Genomic DNA, 20,560 nt, shown 5'->3' with positions numbered 1-20,560 from the left:
GTTTTCATTCCATTTTTGTACATTGAAACCTCCTTCAGTTTAAAAAAACATACCCAGTTCTCACTACAAGGCACTGAAAATAGTGCACAGTTACTTGCCTTCATAATCTGGAATCTAGGAATTATATCTGTGAAGGAGAATGCACTGGTCAGATCCCTGGTCAAGACTTTGCATGAGTCAATGATGATGTAAGAAGGGTCCTTTCACCAGATGGTGTGGCAATAACATTATTCACTGTTGCTGTATACAAACCTTCCAAGATGTATTTCTTGCTGTCCTATAGATGCCTTGAGATATAATCCACAATCCTGCCACATAATATGTATTTAGTAAATTCCTCTTTCTATTTATTTCATGAGTCAGACCCTCCACACTTGAAACTGAGAGGTGTGACTAGTATAAAATATAAAATCTCAAAAGTTAACATTACTGATTGTCAAGATGAGTGCCATACAACAGTGCCATTTCTGAAAGAAGAAAGTGTGGAATCATTGTCAACTGCTCTTTACTAGATAGCCAGCCATGAAAGAACTGTAGAAATATTGGTTAGGTGATCACACAGCTACCCACCATCTGTGGAGACTGTTTCCATATCTCAGGGACCACAACAGTTTGGAGTGGTCATGGTATGTACTGGCCCCTTGTTTCTTTTCCCTTTTGAGTAAGTAAACTCCTCAAATAATACTACTTCTGTACTGGAGAAAAATAGTGTGTGCTGAGACTTTATTATTCTTTTATTTTTGGACTTCTGAAAAACATTAGCTCCATTTAAAGATGATCAAGAACACTGGTGGGTAGAAAATACCTCAGTTGTGACTTGAAATGATATTTTAAATATTTTATTTATTTATGAGAGAGGGAGAGGCAGATAGAGAGAGAATGAACACATCAGGGCCTCTAGCCACTGGAAAACACAACACAAAAAAAACAAAAAACAAAAAATTAACTGCAGACGCATGTGCCACCTTGTGCATCTGGCTTACATGGGTATTGGGGAATTCAACCTGAGTTCTTAGGCTTCTCATGCAATTACCTTAACTGCTAAGCCATATCTTCAGCCCCTGAAATGGTTTTTGAAGCAAATGGAATATGTTTTAAACAAAGGGAACAAGCAAGACAGCATGATATATTTGTGAATGAAGTAGAGGATAATTGAGGCATGAAGTAGATCTAAGTAAAAATAGAATAATAGAGAAAATGATATAACATGTCAAAGAATTTTCACCTTATTGTCCAGAATCCAGTACCATTAAAGAAATTTAAATGGCAGTAATATAAATAGATATTCCTTTAAGAAACATTATTGTAACTATATAGAATTGATATGAAGGAATCTGATGTTATATGAAAAAATAATTAGGAGACTATTGATATAGTACTAATTAAATATATGAGATCCTAACTGGGTTAGATGTTATCTAGGATAAGGAGATCACTGACTAAAAGTTTCTTTAAATAGTATTAGCATAAAACTATCTTTGAAAGTTGGCTGTTGTTAAAGGGTAGAAGTCTTCTATTTCTCTATTTTGGTTTAGGTTAATTAATATAAGTTACCTCTTACCTGTGGATATGGTTTTCCTGGAATGTTTTATTCTTTATCAAACATTTTATCTATATTTTTACTGGTCTTAAAGTTTTCATCTCTTTTGTTGTGGTTTCTCTCTATGGTTATTTATGATTCTAGTTTCTTTTTGATTTTAAATATCTTTATTTTATGTAGTATTAAAATATTGTATATGTGTATACTTTTACCATTTTTATATAAACTTGTAGAGAGCAGCTTTTATTTATTTAAAGTTGAATATGATAGCTGCTTTTAACCATTTTTCAAATATATATTGTTATTTATGCAACTGATATGTTTGATAACCAGGTTGAGTGAACATCTTTTATATGATCATTTTATGAATCTTCAACCTTTTTGGACTCTGGATCTATAAATAATGCTTGAAGAAGAGAAGAGGACTGGCAGGCCTCTAGCCTTTAAAATTAGTGTTGCTTATCCAGAATCCTCCCTTTTGAAAGGCAAACATTTTTTTTTACATTAAGTACATTTCATTAAAAATGATGTTTGATCTTTATAGCTAAATATAACCAAAGTCTAATTAGTTTTTTTTCTAAGAATTGAAATTAATTAAATATCACTTTTGTCCAAAATTTTTGCAATAAGCCTTCATAATTTATGCATCTGTATATATTTAGAATTCTTGTCTCCTGCTGAGCATTTATATTCATATATATTTCATATCTATAGAGATTGAGAGATACAGATTAATGATAGATGACAAATATCAGATAGATAGATGGATGGATGGATAGATAGATAAATAGATAGATAGATATTAGCATTAAAGTGATATTGACAGTGCTTATCACAATGATATGGATATGGCTGATGCTCAGAACTCTCGATTAAACATGTGAATACATAGATGGATATATATAAATTCACTCACAAGTAAGGAAGTAGTGTTTTCAAAAGGAATAAATCACTACCTTACAAGTTTAATGTTTTCTGTCATCGGTCCCTTAAACCCACTAATCCTGCATGTGAACTCCCATGACTTTCCTTAGGACTACTACTGAATCAAATATGGCAAAATGTTTTACTTCTGAATATGTTGAGGTATAGAAAAACTAGGATGTATAATTGCTTTGCTTTTTCTCAATTTGTACAAATTTAAAATGAGAATAGCATTTTCTCACTGCCATAAACTCCTCAGATTAGCTCTTCTGTGTCACAGCAATTCTGCCCAGTGATCTCTAGTGCTGCTTACGTAGCCGCGCTTGGCAGGGTGTCAGCTTCATCAGCGGCAAAACAATTCACGATAAAAGGGCACAAACTTCTTTGCTAAGCATGAGTAGTATTTACTTTTTAAAGAAGTAACTTTAAACATGTTTTACACTTGTGAAAAGTTTCTCAAGCTTTTGGTGTGTGTGGCTGTTGCTTTGTGATTTATCATTTCCTGGAATAGATTCCTCCTCTCTCCGATCATACCAATTACCTTGTACCATGTCACTGTGCACACATTTCATCGTACGGATGTTCTGGCCACAGGCATGTTGTCAAGCACCCTTTTTCTCAATGGATTCTGTAAGCAACTGACGTGTTAATGATCGATATATTGACTTCAGTAACTCTACCTACCAATATAAAAATACTCAGGATCAAAAACTGTCAGCAAAAATATTAAAAAATAATCATAGGCTAGTTGGGCATGGTGGCACACACCTTGAATCCCAGCACTTGGGAGGCAGAGGTAGGAGGATCATTGTGAGTTCAACGCTACCCTGAGACTACAGAGTGAATTCCAGGTCAGCCTGAGCTAGAGACCCTAACTCAAAAAACCAAACAAATGAAAAATAAAATAATAACAATAATCATAGGCTATGTGAAAAACTTAGAATTTCAATTTTTAAAGCAAATTTTAAAAACATAAATATATACTCAGCTAAAAAAAGCGTGGACTCTTTTCACTTGCATTCAATCCTTGACACTTCATCAGGTCCCTCCCATGCACTGATAAGTTAAACAACAGCTGTGGGGGATGCATGCAGTAGGATCACAGTTCAGTTAACAGGAAGAGTCATACTAGTAAATCTAAATCGTGATTGTGAAAGGTAAATGATAGAGGTATGAACAGATACAGGATCAGGAGACACAAAGTGAGAATAGCTAATCACATAAAGAAGAATCAGAAATGGCTTAAAAGAGAAAAAAAAATAAAAGTTTGAAAAAAAAAATAAAAGTTTCCAAAGAAGATCATGAATTTGAAAAATAATTGAAGCATCAACACAAGGAATGTCAGATGGTATTTTGTAACTTTTAACATAGATATTTTTTAGAAAATTGCAAAAGGAACTCATGGAAAAGTGAAACTTTTTTTTTTTTTTTTTTTTTTTTTTTGGTTTTTCGAGGTAGGGTCTCACTCTGGTCCAGGCTGACCTGGTATTAACTCTGTAGTCTTAGGGTGGCCTTGAACTCATGGCAATCCTCCTACCTCTGCCTCCCGAGTGCTAGGATTAAAGGCATGTGCCACCACACCCAGCTGTGAAACAATTTTAAATTGAATATATGCAAAGGAAATAAGGAAATATATGATATCTACCAGATACATATATGAATATATATATATACATATATACATACACACACATATATATATATGTATATATATATATGTATATATATATGTATGTATATGTCTCAAAAACAAAATAACTTAATCATTACTGGTCAATTTGTGATTCCACTGACATTTCTGCCAGGCTAACATACACATTTTTGTATTGCTTATGTCAGTTTGGCAGAAATGCAAATAAATTAATACAAGACCCTTTCTTCTTTCATTAAAAATGACATTAGTCATGATTAAAATTTCTAAATTACTGATACTGAGCATGAACTTCTTGGCATCTCTGATTCTGCTAATATTTCCTCATTATTTTTTCTTATTAAGCATATGTCTCAGGACCATAATAATAGTGAGTCACTATTTTAAAAAGTATTTTATTTTACTTTGCTAATTGTATTGGAATGAGTTTGCAGTTTTGTTAGAACAGATTTAAATTTATTTTCCTGTAAGGACAATGAAAAGTTGGGAGGAAGACTGTGAACCATTTTCTGTGTTAATAAAATCTCCATACAAGATATGTATATCAACAATAGTATTTTTTAATACACATGGCTAATACACGAGCTGACATCAAATTCATTTGAGCTGTGTGAACACTATAATATTGCTTTGCAATTGTGCTGTAATCTCTCTATGATTTCAGAGTTATAACATATATTATCACTTTTCTTCCCTTTAATGGCAACATAGGATGGAAACAGTAATTTCAAATATGACTTAGTGATTTCCCTAGGATTACAATGTACTTAGTATAGGACTCAGTACAGAAGAGCATTAGTACTAATCCCTCATCCCTAGCTACTGATCTACCTGAGAACAAAGTAACATTTTGTCTCTTGCAGCCTCATCTATATTTGAATTTAATTTTCAGCAACCAATTTCACAAATCATTTCATGTGAATTTATGTGTAGTGGTCTGACCAGAATTCTTTATTACATTTTATTTGTGTCATTCAAGTCCTGTCCATGCATTGTAATGTCACATCCTTTTACTTCATCTCACATTCTACAGACACCAAAAATTAGAATGAAAAAAAAAATCAAATCTGAAATCCAAATCAAACTAGTTGCAAAATGGAAAACATCATAAACAATTAAAAAAGAAGACCTTGGGATATTTTAAGACAGATCTTATGTAAGTCACAGCAACCAGGAGCAGTAAAATTAATGCATTGGTCCTAACATAACAAACTAGTCTCACAATTACAGCTCTATCTAGTGACCCCACAATAACGCTGGAGCAGAAACTTACAACTATCAGTGAAATTTATGTGGTCTTGTAGTACTGTGTTGTGCCACCTCCTACAAGAAAATACATTTAGGAATGATAAGCATTGATTGTCTTTTTCTTGAGAATATACATGCTAACTGTAAAGTTTGTGCCCCAGAAAGTGATACATTTTGAAATATATGTCAAGAATACCCATATTTATAGATTTTCTAGTACAATTATTTTGCATTTTTCTTAACATTGTTTCAGTGTGATAATTGCTGGCACATATGAGAAAACCAAATATCTCTGGCTGCCAGAAAAAAATAAGTTATGTTGCAGTCAGTTTCGCATTGCTGCAGAAATCACTCACCAAGAGCAGTTTGCAGGGTGGGAGGGTTTATTTTGTCTTATAGGCTTGAGAGGAAGCTACATTATGGCAGGGAAAAACGATGGCATGAACAGAGGATGGACATCACCCCCTGGCCAACATAAGTTGGACAACAACAACAGGAGAGTATGCCAAACACAACAAGGGAAAACTGGATATAATACCCATAAGCCCACCCCCAACAATACACTGCCTCCAGGAAGCATTAATTCTCAAATCTCCATCAGCTGAGAACCTATTATTCAGAACAACTAAATTTATGAAGGACATCTGAATCAAACCTCCACAAATGCCAACTTGCTATTAAATAGTGAGAAATGACAGGGATATAAGCCTGAAAAGTACGTGATCCTACCAAAAAGGCTAGCCACTACTTAGTCCTGGCCAAACACTGATGTAATCACATATTCACTTTTCCAAAGCAGGAAGAAACATCAGTTTTTGTAGTGTTAATTAATCCAAAGCTTTAAAAGTCACTGTGTGGAACAAGGAAGGTATGTCCATGGGCCAGCTTTTACATATACACCGTAGATAGACCCAACTCAAGAGAGCCGATTAACCAAGACCTTAGTTTAAGTTAGGTTCTTAGTCTCCTTTTCTGTTTCAATGTCTGTTTGATTGACACTTGCTACTTCTCAGTTTGTGCATAAGAGAGTCAAAAAATGTTCCCATTATTTCCCCAGAGATGGGAAGCTTTGGCACTAATGGGAAGAGCTGCCACTTGGACCCATGCCTCTCCGTTTCTCCCTGCCGTCTTCAATGACTAGCACAATACTATGAATACCCTTAAATAAAGTTGGATTATGTAAGGCATCTTGGTCTGTGGAATTCTGATTCTTTGAATTTAAAGAAAGTGACATGGATTACTTATCTTCTGTATTTTCCTTTGAGGGATTGAAGTATTTTCTTTCATTGTTTCCTCGTCAGTTGCTAGAACCTGGCAAATAGAAATTTAAATAGAAGTAATTTATCAATGGAAATTTACTATTTTATCTATTTGTTTGTTACTAAATCATTCATTATATGAACATTTCTTAGTACAAATTATGTAACAAGCATATATCATGTATTATTTGAAATATACATAACATCATCTAGGACTGGTATACCAATGTTTTTAGGGAAAAATATTAGTGGTCTTTAACAACATGTTACCTGAATTTTTAAAGTACAAGCCCATATGTTGCTACAACTCTAAATAGGTGACTACTTGTTCCTTACTCAGACATCTAACACTGTAAGCTAAATACTTTTGTGGAAAAAGTCACGATTTGTACTTACCTTCTTATTGCTTGGACAAAACACCAGACCCAAAGCAGCTGATGGGAGGAAAGGGTTTATTTGGCTTACAGTCTTGAGGGGCAGCTTTATAATGTCAGAGGAAAGCAGTGCATAAGCAAAGGCTGGACATCACCTCTGCCACAACAGGTGGAAAATAGCAGCAGGAGAGTGAGCTGATCTCTGGAAAGGGAAAGCTGGTTAGAACACCTTTAAGCCCACTCTCAACAACCCACTTGCTCCAGCCAGGCTCCACTTCACAAATTGTCACTACTAGAAATAAAGCATTAAGAACACATGAGTTTATGGGAGTCAACTGATTCAAAGCACCAGTCACAAAAGTAATGCACTATGTCTACTAGTAAAAGAAGGGAGGGGGGCTGGGGAGATGGCTTAGCACTTAAGGCACTTACCTGCAAAGTCAAATGACCAAGGTTAGATTTTTCAGGACTCACATAAGCCAGATGCCCAAGGGGCACATGCATCTGGAGTTTGTTTGCAGTGGCTACAGGCCCTGGCATGCCCATTCTCTCTGTGTCTGACTCTCTTCTATCTCTCTCTACTTGAAAATAAATTTTAAAAAAAGAAGTAGGGATGGAGAGATGGCTCAGTGGTTAAAGGTGCTTGCTGATGAATTTCTGATGGCCTTCGTTTAATTACTTAGTGTCCACATAAAGCCAGATGTACAAAGCTGTGCATGCATCTGGAGTTTGTCTGAGATGGCAGTGGGTTCTGGAACACCCATCTTCCTCTCTCATTCTCTGTCTCACTCTCTCTCTCACACAGATAAAGAAATTAAAAAAATAAATAAGTATAAACAAGATCAAGAAATCATTTTGTACCTAATCTTAATTTAAGAGATTAAAATTTGATAATTTCAGTTCAATTGATAATTTTTTTCTTTTTTATCTTTTCTTCTTCTATTTTTTATACTTGAACTACCAAGATTTAGGCCTTATTAATTCTGGAATTATTGACTCCCCCAAACCTTAAGGGTCTTGCCTTTTCTTCCCCACGAGGTAAAGTGAGGTTAGGTGGACACCATCTTGACTAGAAGAGAAAAAACAACTTGTAGTTGGCAATCCTTTACCAGCAAATCATTTTATATCAGATCTCAAAAATAGTATTTATTAATCACTTATATATCAAAATTAATGTGAAGTTCCAACATTTAAACATTCAATATACATGCATATTTGTAAAAACAACTGTGATACCCCATTTTCTGAAGCTAAAATATTTAGTAGTGTATTTGTCATAATAACCTGCCCAATTTGGGCACTGACCTGGATTTATAGAAAGTTACATTTAGATTCATTAAAACCAAGTATGATCCCACTGCTTTTGCTGCTGCCTCTGCTTCTGATGTTCCTGCAGCCACTCTACTTCTGATAGGCAGTCACTGGTGTTTGTATTAAACACCAAAAAACATCAATGCATGAGTAATTATTATTATGTGAGCAAAGGTCAGGACATATGTGAGTGAAGAATCAATATAATGTGAGCAAGGGAGGAACAAGAAGCTTTTATGATAAAATATTCTTTAAACATTTGTTTAAAGGAAAGGAGTTTAAGGGCATGACTGGTTGGTTTCTGATAACCAAAAACACATCACACCGCACGCGAGCGTGCACATGCATGCACACACACACACACACACACACACACACATGCACACACATCATTCACTGATAAAATCCATGTAAGCACAATTAACTGTTGCTTTCAATATGTCTGTGGGAAATTCATTGCTTTTAACATCTACTGCTTTCCATGGCAGCTAATATATCTCGTTATGCACACATTGTTCTGGGTCAGGAGTGAAAAACCAATCATTGAGGAAGTACAGAAAAGAGTGTAGCTTGCATTCAGTCAGCAACTCTTACCATTTATTTGTCAATGTTGATTCAGAAAAAAAGGTAAACTAAGTCAGAAGAATTCCAACTGCATTACTTTAAGCAGACTAACTACTTTGCTACAAAATTAGCCCCAGGGCAAAATTAGAGAACAAGAACTTTTCAGAAAAATAATCTGTGGTGGTTTGAATATGAATGGCTGCAGAGACTTAGGTGTTTGTTTTTTTTTTAATTTGTTTAAGATTAAGCTTCCCACTTACATCTCTAGTAAGCAGAGACCTGCTAGAAGTATGTCATTGGGGATAAATCTTGATTCCAGTGCCACTAGACACATAGAGAGCCATTTTGAGCTCTGGCTGTTCATTCTGGTTGGGGCTGTTTTGTTTGTTTGTTTTTTTTTTTTCTCTCTCTCTCTACTCTGAATGTTGAAGTGAGACTGCTTCTTCTGATATGATGTAGCTTCCCCTGGCTTCTGTGAGCCTGAAATAAACACTTTCCTCCCACAAGATGTTTCTGATCAGATGTTTGTCCCAGCAACAACATCTCATAGAATCATTGTTAGAAAAGTTATTTGTAAAGTCCATAAGAAATATTCACACAATTCTTTCCCATAACTTATTCTCATATTTCATTCCCAGAAATACATTCTTATAATTCATTCTCATAGTTCATTTCCACAATAATTAACCTTATTCTTATGTCAGTACCATGTTCTATAGTGAAAACAGGACTGTGATCACCAAAATTAGAATCTTCTGTCCTATTTTAACCAAAACCAAAAAAAAAAAAAAAGATAGCTTCATGTATGAATAGAGACATATATACTATCATGACATGACCTCTTTATACTGGTTATGGTTAATGGTTATATCTTTTCCTTAAGCACTATGTGTGGCATCATACTTGATAGTGAATCTGAAGACAGGAATGTCTTTGAAACATGGCAATGTGTCTTATAAACAATAAAATATATTCCTTTTATACCAAAACTTTGATGTTTCTTTTTGAAATTTTTCTTTCTTTCATATACTGGACATGTATACTGGAGTAAAAACAGTAGCTTGCAAAGACATCTACATCTTAAACTCTAGAATTTGTGAATATTGTAACTCATTTTGAAAGAAAGAATTAACATTAAGGATGGAATAAATGTGCCTAGTCAGCTGGTTTATGACAGTGATAATTCTGAACTATTTGTGTTGTCACAATGTAATCATCCAGGTCCTTAAAAGTAGAAGGAACAATCAGGCAGGTGGTGGATTATGGAGAATATAAGCCTGAAAAAAGAGTGGTCATGGTCATAGGGTAACCAGCTTCTAAAAAGGCAAAGGAAAAGTAACGGTTTTCCCTTAGGGCTTTGCAAAAGGAATGCATCCCTTCTAAAACTTGTCAATTCTCAGTGGGATCCATGAATGGTCAGAGCTTCTGAGCCTCGGAAATGTAAAACTTTCAGATTATGCCACTTAAAATTGTTAAATTTTTAGTTATTTGTTACCACAGCCAAGCAAACTATGGGAGCAGTCTCCTCCTCTTCATCTTCATCCTCTTCCTTACCTTCTCATCTTCTTCCTTTTCATTTTCTCTCCTTCTCTTCTTCTTCTCCCTCCTCTTTCAATCCATTCTTTTAAAAATTATCTGTAACTGAGACTGCAATAATATGATAGCTAATTTTTCAGACATTTCTTCTTCAATCTCAGTCTATTTGTTTAATTGCTTGTCTTCAGGAGGTACTCCAAAGCAGTCAGACAATGAGAAGGAATGAACAAGAAGTTTCCCAGACACACAGAACTGATGTCCTCAAAGCAGAAATGGTAACTACATACAACTCAATAATTCCCAAATGGTTTTCATATCTGTGTACAAGATTTTACTTTATTATAAGCATTTGCTTTTACTATTGTTTATCTAGTATGACTATAGATTAGTATCTGATCACACTTCTGAGTTCAAATTGTTTTAAAATGAAATAAGTACCCTAAAATGTGACTGCAAACTATGTGTCAATCAAATATCTGCTGTTTTAACTTGCAATAACACAATAGAAATATTAGCTAGCATCTCTAAGTATGTACAAACTCAGAATATAAAGCAAAATGAAGATTCTTGGTAATGCTGAAAATATTGACTTTTTAAAAGCAATTACTTTTTAAAAATTATTTTTAAATATAGGTATCACAGCTTGAAAAGCACACTGAGGAAATAAACCAAGCTTCTCAGCTTCATCAATATGTTCAAGAAACAGGTAAGAGTGTGACAGTGTTAGTCCCAACACACATATTTCTCCTATTGGTATGATTGGGATTAGAAGATTTTCAAAGCCCAGCTCTCCCCATTGAGTAACTTTAACAATGATGAGTCATGCTCCCAAAAGGGAAGAAGAGTGATTCTACATATAATTAGATTTTGCTTGTGGTGGTACATGTAATAGTTTCTAAAATAGCCCATTGGCCATCAGCCCTATGAAGTATTCCTCCTGAATCCCCAAGGGGTGATAAGGTAACCTCTTCTGAATTCCTTTTCTCCTCAAGGGCTTAAAATAAAACTCATAGTATATCAAGCTGCCTAACAATATAATGATTTACAACATATGAAGTTTAATAACACATCTAAAACTAAAAGTTTACCTATCAACCTACAGATAGTACATTAAAGCTATAAGAATTTTTTTTCGGGGGGGTGCTGAGGACCAAACCCAGGACCTTGAACTTTCTTTGCAAGCACTCTGCCCATCCACTGAGCTAAATCCCCAAACTCAATATTTTAAATTTACATTACACAAGGCACATTTGTATTAACTATGCAAAATGAAGATGTGTTGCTCTCCTAAAGAGATGAAAAGAAAACCTTCATCCAAATTTATCCTAAGTATCACTAGAATGAGTTGGGTAAACCTTTATTTTGGTCCTATTACTTGAGAATGTAAGCCTTCTCCTTGCAACTTTTGAAGGCTCACATTGGTAATCCCACTACTTGTGAGGCTCAAGCATATTTGCTGTAAGTTCAGTGCCAGCCAGGGATACGTAGTGAGATCCAAACCATTGTGAACTATAGAGTGAGGCCTTGTCTCAAAACAAACATATATAGAGTAGGGCATCCAATGTTCTATCCTTTGGTTTTCAACTTAAACTATTTTAATTAGAGCACAGTTGTAAAAAATTTTGAAAATATCTCAATCCAGAGATAACCACCATAATTTTCCTTCCTATATTTTCTCCCTTTATATGTATTGCTTTAATCCTAAAGTAAATGATTAAATAAGGTTATGAATATAAGTTTGTCCCTTGGAAGTTTAATTTATATTGTAAGGAGTTTCCCATGGCATTGTATTTTCTTCTCCAACACCATTATTCATTTTATGATAGCCTAGTTTCTGATTCTCTTTGTAGTAATTGATACGCCTGAGGATGAAGAGATCCCTAAGGTTTCAACTAAGCTTTTAAAAGAGCAATTTGAAAAGTCTACCCAGGAAAAGTTTCTCTATTCTGATAAAGAGACAACCCCAGTGAAGCAGATTAAGGTAAAGTAATTTCTCTACAATACGCACACACACACACACACACACACACACACACATCACATCACATCACATCACATGTAATATCTGACTAAATGAGTAAAAAAACGATTTATGGAATTTTTAGATATATTATTAACAAAATCTGAAACTAGCATTTCTCCTGTCCAATATGGAGAATATTGATCTGTATGGAGCAAGACATAGAATATTTTTTTTTTAATTGGAGCAAATGAGGGGGGAAAAGTTAGGTATATTCTAAAGTCTATAGCTAACATTAGGTAAAGTAATTAAGTCAATTTTAAATCTTATATACTTACTGTATATGTTTACCATTCTGAACAATAAAAACAACTTTGAAAAGCATTTCAAGAGAGACATTTTTACAATTTCCCTGTAGATTATTCTTGCACATTTTAAGTATGGGAAAAACCAGTAGCATGTCTTAATATTAACATATATTGATACATTGATTGAAGCACATAAGTAAAATTAGACTATGAAATGAAGTAACAAATATTGAATATTCTCTTTAGTGGGATTAAAGGGAGCCATAACAGAATTTTGGTTCTAGACAGGTAAAGTGTAGCACCTACAAAGTATTTACTACGACATTCATCTTTATAAGCTGTGGTTTTTCTCTTCCCTAAAGATTGAAAATGACTATAAGGAAACTTTAGAGCCATCATCAGCTGTGAGTACCTCCTCTTCTTTTACTTCAGCCATCCAGAAGAAGGAAACCTCAGCCTCAAGATACAGTAATCAGAGCACCACCTCATCATCTCTAGTGCAAGTCAATAGCCCTCCTCCAGCAAAGAACGAAGAATTTCCTCCTCTCCCACCAGATTTGCTTCAAACTCCAAACGATGTGACAGAATTTTCCCAGTCCCCTGAATATCCCAGCCCTCCAAAAAGATTGCCAATCCCCAAAGATTTATATTCCAAGCAAAGAAATTTGTATGAATTAAACCGTTTATATAAACATATCCATCCAGACTTAAGAAAGAACTTAGAAAAAGATTATATTAGTGAAGTTTCTGAGATCATTTCTAGTCAAATTAACTCAGAGAGTTCAGTTTCAGCAGATGTGCAACAAACTAGATATGTTTTTGAAAATGCAAGTGACAATTCACAGAAAGAGCTGAGCTCAGGAAGAGAATGCCTGGAATGGGATGAAATTCTGAAAGGGGAGGTACAGTCCATGAGGTGGATCTTTGAGAATCAGCCCTTAGATGCTATCAACAATGATTCTCCAGATGAAGGTAGCATTTCCAAGGGCATTTGTGACCAAGAAATCATTGCTGGTGGTGATGTGAAATATACTACTTGGATGTTTGAAACCCAACCCATAGATATGCTTGGGGTTCATCCTTCTGTTACTGAAGTAAATGGAGAGAAAATTCCTGAGCTGGCCAGGGGAGATGTCCACACAGCACGGTGGATGTTTGAAACAAAGCCTTTAGATTCAATGAATAAAATGCATCAAAGTCAAGATGAATCGGCATGGTCTGTTACTAGGGACATAACTGGAGGAGATGTAAAAACTGTGAGATACATGTTTGAAACTCAGCACCTGGACCAACTGGGACAACTTCATTCAGCTGATGAGGTTAACTTACTGCAGCTCAGGTCTGAGCTCAAAGAAATTAAGGGAAACGTTAAGAGAAGCATAAGGTGTTTTGAAACTCAGCCATTATATGTTATTAGAGATGGTTTAGGTCAAATACTAGAAATCAAAACTGTACACAGGGAAGATATTGAAAAGGGTGATGTGAGAACAGCTCGGTGGATGTTTGAAACACAGCCCTTGGACACGATTAACAAGGACATCACAGAAATTAAAGTAGTACGAGGAATATCTATGGAAGAAAATGTCAAAGGCGGGGTTAGTAGAGCAAAGTGGTTATTTGAAACCCAACCCTTAGAGAAAATAAAAGAAGATGCAGATGAGGTCATCCATGAAAAGGAAACAATAATAGGTACAGATGTTTCCAAAAAGTGTTGGATGTTTGAAACACTGCCACTAGACATTCTCAGAGAAGTTTCTGATATAGCTCCTGTATCACCTGAAGGAATAATAGGTGGTGATGTACTAACTACCAGGAATCTGTTTGAAACATTTCCTGTAGAAGCTTTAAAAGACAGTCCAGATGTAGGAAAGCTTCCAAAGATCATTGCATCTGAAGAAGAAAAGGGGGATGTCAGGCACCAAAAATGGGTTTTTGAAACTCAACCTTTGGAAGAGATTAGAGAGGATAAAAAAGAATATATACAAACAGTGAAACTGGAAGAAGTAGACAAAGGAGATGTCAGGAATTACACACACATCTTTGAATCAAATAATTTAATTAAGGTTGATGCTTCACATAAAATAGAAGTGGAAGGAGTCACAGAAGGTGTTGTGGAACTAAATACATCTCTCTTTGAGACAACACCACTCTATGCCATTCAAGATCACCTTGGAAAATACCATCAAGTAAAGACAGTTAAGCAAGAGGAAATCCTAAGAGGCGATGTAAAAAGTTGTAGGTGGCTTTTTGAAACAAGACCCATTGACCAATTTGATGAAAGTCTTCATAAAATTCAGATAATTAGAGGAATATCTGCTCAAGAAATACAAGCAGGAAATGTGAAATCGGCTAAATGGTTGTTTGAAACCCAACCTCTTGATTCCATCAAGCATATTAGTCATGTGGAGGAAGAAACAGAAAACAAAACTGAACAGAGTTCAGATACTGTGAAAGGGGATGTAAAAACCTGTAAATGGCTATTTGAAACCCAGCCAATGGAGTCCCTTTATGAAAAAGTTTCAGTAATGAGTAGCAGCGAAGATATTTGTAAGGGTGATGTCAAAACCTGTGCTTGGATCTTTGAAACTCGGCCACTTGATACCATAAAATGTGATTCTGAAACAACAGTCAAATTACAAACTGTGAAACAGGAAGAGATCCAAGGCAAAGATGTTCGCTCAGCATGTTTCCTTTTTGAGACAGAAAACTTGGACAGCATACAAGGAGAGGAAGGCAAAGAAAGCAGGCCTGTAGAAATGGAGGTCCAAGCTGGGGATGTCTCTGGCATGAGGTATAAATTTGAAAACCAATCTTTAGACTCTATAAGTTCCAGTTCAGAGGAAGTTCTGAAAAAGATCAAAACCCTAAAAACTGAAGACATTCAGAGAGGCAATGTTTTGAATTGTAGGTGGCTATTTGAAAACCAACCCATTGATATGATACAAGAAAACCAGGAAAGTAATGGGTTGGTTAAGACAGTAACAGACATCCAAGGTGGAGATGTAAAAAAGAGGTGCTTTATTTTTGAAACATTTTCTTTAGATGAAATAAAAGAAGACTCTGAGTGTATAAGCACCAAGAAAACAATTAGTGATGAAGTGATAAAGAGTGACGTCAAAAGCTATAGAATGCTCTTTGAGACACAGCCACTCTATGCAATCAGGGATCAAGAAGGATATTATCATGAGGTGACAACTATTAAAAAGGAAGAGGTAATGCATGGAGATGTAAGAGGAACAAGGTGGCTTTTTGAAACCAAACCATTAGACTCAATTAATGAATCAGAAACTGTATACGTGATCAAATCTGTCACACAAGAAGACATTCAGAAAGGAAATGTTTATTCTGTCAGATACAAATTTGAAACTCAGCCATTGGATCAGATTTCAGAAGTATCACATAATATTGTGCGCACTGTTGACTACATCCAGGGAGGCAATGTGAAAATGAATAAGCAGCTTTTTGAGTCCAAAAATGGTGAGGAGAATAATTACATAAGGACTGTAAGTATTAATGAAATACAAAAGGGCAATGTTAAGACATCGACTTGGCTTTTTGAAACTCACACTATAGATGAGCTCCGAGGAGAAGGATCAGAATATAAAACCATCAAGACAGTTTCCCAGGAAGATGTGCAGAGAGGTGAGGTGAAGCAGTCAGTTTGGCTTTTTGAAAATCAAACTTTGGATTCTTTTAAGGATGTTGATGAAAGCAGCACAAAACTTATCAAAGATGAAATTCCTCATTCTGATGTCAAGATGACTACATGGCTCTTTGAAACAACACCTATTCATGAATTTCATAAAAATAGAATAGAAAAGGTAGAAATCATTGGTAAGAGCATAAAAGAAACCTTAAAAGATCTCTACTCTCAAAAAGTTATTGAGGCTCCTGGAATTATCATTGAAGCTGATGAAGTTGGAGATGTCCGGATGGCAAAATACAACCTAATGAAACAAGCAGCTCCTGAGATACAGAAAGAAGAGATTATTAGGGCTGACCTCAGAAATATAATGATGAACTTACTTTCCCAACAAAACTACACAAAAAAGGAGATTATGGTTAGTGAAGAGGAGAAAGGAAATGTAAATTTGACTAAAACTCAATTATTAAATAGAGCAACTGAATTTCATGCTGAAAAGGAAGAGATAGTGAGAGGAGATGTGCAACAAGCAATAAAAAACCTGTTTTCCGAGGAAAGATCTGCAAAAAAAGGCATTTTAATTCAGGAAGATGAAAGGGGAGATATTAACATGACTATCTATTGTCTTCTTCACGAAAATGCTGGCGACAAAGTCGAGCATGAGGAAGTAATAGGAGGTGATGTAAGACGTACCATTCATAGCTTGCTATCTTCTGCATCAAATGATAAAATATCTGAAAGGACAAAGATTGATGACTCAGAGAGGGGAAATGTTCAATTTTTCACAACATGCATAGAAACTGGAGCTTTGGATTTTCTCAAACAACTCCAAACCGGGTCAGATGAAATACTCATAGCTAGGAAACAAGAAGAAAAGGAAGAAATAATTGGTGGTGATGTTGAGGGCACAAAACTACTACTAAAGAAAAGGCAGTCTCAGTTTGAACGTAGTGTTAGTGAAGCTGATATCATCCCAGGTGATGTGCATAAGGCAGTTAAAGTCTTTATGAAAGAACCTCAGGATACACCTTCTAAGGATCTCCAAGAGGGGATTATAAAAGGTGATTTTAAAGCATCCCTAAATTCCCTCAGCCAGGCCATACATCAACAAACAATGGCTAAAAGAGAAGAAATCACGAAGGGTGACAAGCTGGACACACTCAGGTCACTTAAGGAGTCAAGTGACAGATGGGAGGAACCTAAGCAGCCTGTTGCCATCCCTGGCGACATTGAGCAAGCTATTGAGTGCCTTGAGAAGGCCACAAATACCAGGACAGAAATACTGAAGAAGGAGCTTATTCGAGATGACCTTAAAACATCATTAAGGTGTTTGAATGAAGCACAGAGAAGTTTTAAAGAGGTGAATCAAGAATTAGTCAAAGATGTTGTATCTGGAAGAGTAGAATCTTCAGAGAGACAGGAAGCAGAAGTCCATCATATTCCTGCCCAGAGGGGCAAAAAAAGTTTTCTTCATCCCAAGCCAGGACCATTTGAGCCTGTAGCCACAAGGCAGACTGGAGTAAACACTCTCAGTGAAGATGTAGGTAAATCTGGCCATGGGCCTTTAACAAAAGGAAAAACTGAAGTTAATCTTCCCAAAGCCCCGAAGGGTGCTGTAAAGATTGTCATTGATCGGGCGCAAAACAATGATGCTCTTGAAAAAAGCCTTAGAAAACTCTCTAATTCAGAGCAAAATGCTATGAAAAACACATTGGAAACAGGTGACAGAGAGGGTATCTGGACTGATGCCAGCAAAGAACCGCAGCATGGTGTGGACCATGTGAGCAGACAATTCACTTCATCTGTGTCAGTCAAGGAAAGTCTGCAAACTAAGGAAGCACAGACTGTGAGAGAACTGAAGAAGAATGATGACTCAGACTCCACCCCATCTATGGATAAATCCTGTAGAAAGCAACAAACTCAAATGTGTGAACTGAGGAATGATCACCCAAAGTCCCAGGCTCCCTGGATAAAGAGTTCAAATAATACTCAGCACATTAATATAACAAAAGAGACACAAAGTTCCACACCCTTTCTCACCCAGTATCCAGCCAAGTCAATTGGAGAAACATATAAAGTTCCGAAAGACATTCAGAACCAAACCCTGTTAAGGCAAGAAATGCAATGTTCCAATAAAGATATGAAGAAAAATAACATGAGCCTTCAACCTTTGCTGGTGGAACAAGATACATACAATGGGACAGAAATGAAAGCCTTTGGAAAAAGCAACAAAAAATTCATGACAACTGACAAAAAGCAGAAAACTGACATGCATCTAGAGACCCAGGACTTTCTAATGAAGACAAATACTTCCAAAGAGTTAAAAATGGCCATGGAAAGGTCCTTTAATCCAATCAATCTTCACCCTGAGGACAATGTAAAAGAAAGTGAGGGCTCTCTTCCACCTCCATCTCCCCCTCCTCCTCCACCTTCCAATGCATCATCTGAAATTGAATTTCCTCTTCCTCCTCCACCTCCTTTAATGCTGCTGACTGAAAAAAATGAGTTCCCACCCTCACTATCCACAGATACAGTAAGAGCTGAATTTGAAAACTTCTCGAGCCTCCCTCTTCCTCCACCACCAGGAGATGAGACATATGAAAGATGTCTATCACCATGCCCACCTGCTCCCCCAACTCCATCTCAATCGGTGCATCTTCTCTCCTCCTCCCTTCCAGAAAAGCACAGTGAAACATTCATGCAACAATATTCCCAAAAAGAAACCCCAAGCTCTAAGCAAATTCACTCACAAGCTAAAATCAAAACACCACCCCCCACACTCCCCAAACCTAAACTCCCCAAGGGATTCAAAGATAAAATGAACAAGATTTCTCCAAAAGTTGAGGAGGAATGTTCCCTGTCAGATATAGAAATCAAAACTACTCTCACAGAAGATCAGAAAAGAGTAATGGTGGGAACAGCTGGTGAATGCATTAAACAGGCCATATTCAAAAAAAATAGTAATGAAAGAAAGCAACTATCTGTTGGTTCTATAAAGTCCATCTCACAGACAGTTCCTAAAACCTCAGGACCCAGAGGAAAACAGGTAGCACCTCTTGTCAAATCCCACTCATTTCCATCAAGTTCGGGACAACAAAGTCCAAAACCTTACATGAGAAAATTTAAGACACCTTTAATGGTTGCTGAAGAGAAATACCGGCAACAGAGGAAAGAGCTTGAGAGGCAGAGGCAGGAGACTTCTTCCTGCAATACCGTCAAGACAGCAGTCCAAAATCAACTCATATCAGGGCTGCAGAAAGAAATGCTACCAAAGAAAACACATGCTGTAGTCCCCCTACAGGCCGTGGATTCGAAGCTTACGGGGGCCCATCCCTACCCTGACTCTCAAGTCAGGGCTTCACTTGAAGGCCTGGGCTCTGACAGTCAGCTGTCCAACACAGCGGTGACAGTTGCCTCAAACAGGCTCCAGCACGTTCTAGTCGCTGCTGAAGACAAGCAGGACATTGGAAAAGAGGCTTTACAAAGCTCAAGGGACACTCTACAGTCTCAGTCAGCCTGCAAAATTAAAGAGAGTCACAAAGAAAGTGAGACATGCCAAAGAAAAGAGAAGGGGGAGGAGAAGCCATACCTGGTCCAAAGCAAATCAGTTTCCCCAGGTCTCAAAGCTAAAACCACCAAGCTGCCAAATCCAGGACACACACTGACTGAAGCAGACCTAGGCTGTGACAGCCACTCAAAGAAATCTGAAGTGGATATTCAAACCATTACCAAACAACTAAGTCAGGAAGCCAAGAAATTTGATGCAAGTACTGAATATAATAATAAGCAGTCTGTGGCTGAAAAATATTTTCAGTTACCTAAAAAGGAGAAAAAAGTGACAATACAGCTACCTGCAGAATCTGCAGAGAAAGGTGAGCTCCAAACAGCTTCTGAGAAGCAAAGAGAAGTTAGGGAATTTGACAGAAGGAAACTCCTAGGGAGTGAAGAGAAAAATCAAGGCCTATTGATGAATGGTCGAAAAGAAGACAGATTAACAGCTGAAAGAAAACATGAAATTTTGAGGAAAAAGTCAGCCCCAAAGGTAGTCAAACAAAAGATTATTGATGTACAATTAGATTCACAGATTCAGAGTTTTCAGAAAACACAAATGCAGACTTCTGAAAGTTCACACGAACATAAAAAATTGTCCCAGCCATATAACAGTCTGCAAGAAAAACAATGTCTCAGAGATGAGGAAATACAACAGAAACAGGTCTCTTCTAATACTAAGGATTCAAAGCA

The 20,560-nt window shown here is 36.3% G+C and overlaps 1 protein-coding gene across 1 annotated transcript in view; it reads left to right on the top strand.

Annotated features, from left to right (window-relative positions):
- Positions 1 to 20,560, top strand: part of Xirp2 (xin actin binding repeat containing 2) — a 325,028-nt gene that overhangs the window by 292,025 nt on the left and 12,443 nt on the right. Inside the window, exons 5-7 of the mRNA XM_045148374.1 lie at positions 10,596 to 10,682; positions 11,041 to 11,113; positions 12,258 to 12,388. Of these exons, the coding sequence (XP_045004309.1) occupies positions 10,596 to 10,682; positions 11,041 to 11,113; positions 12,258 to 12,388 (291 nt within the window). The remainder of the gene's footprint in view (positions 1 to 10,595; positions 10,683 to 11,040; positions 11,114 to 12,257; positions 12,389 to 20,560) is intronic.

Source organism: Jaculus jaculus, chromosome 4 (genome assembly GCF_020740685.1).
Source record: "Jaculus jaculus isolate mJacJac1 chromosome 4, mJacJac1.mat.Y.cur, whole genome shotgun sequence".
NCBI classification, from domain to species: Eukaryota; Metazoa; Chordata; class Mammalia; order Rodentia; family Dipodidae; genus Jaculus; species Jaculus jaculus.
The sequence above is the reverse complement of the archived record's forward strand: the minus strand, read 5'-3'. Positions and strand labels throughout refer to the sequence as shown.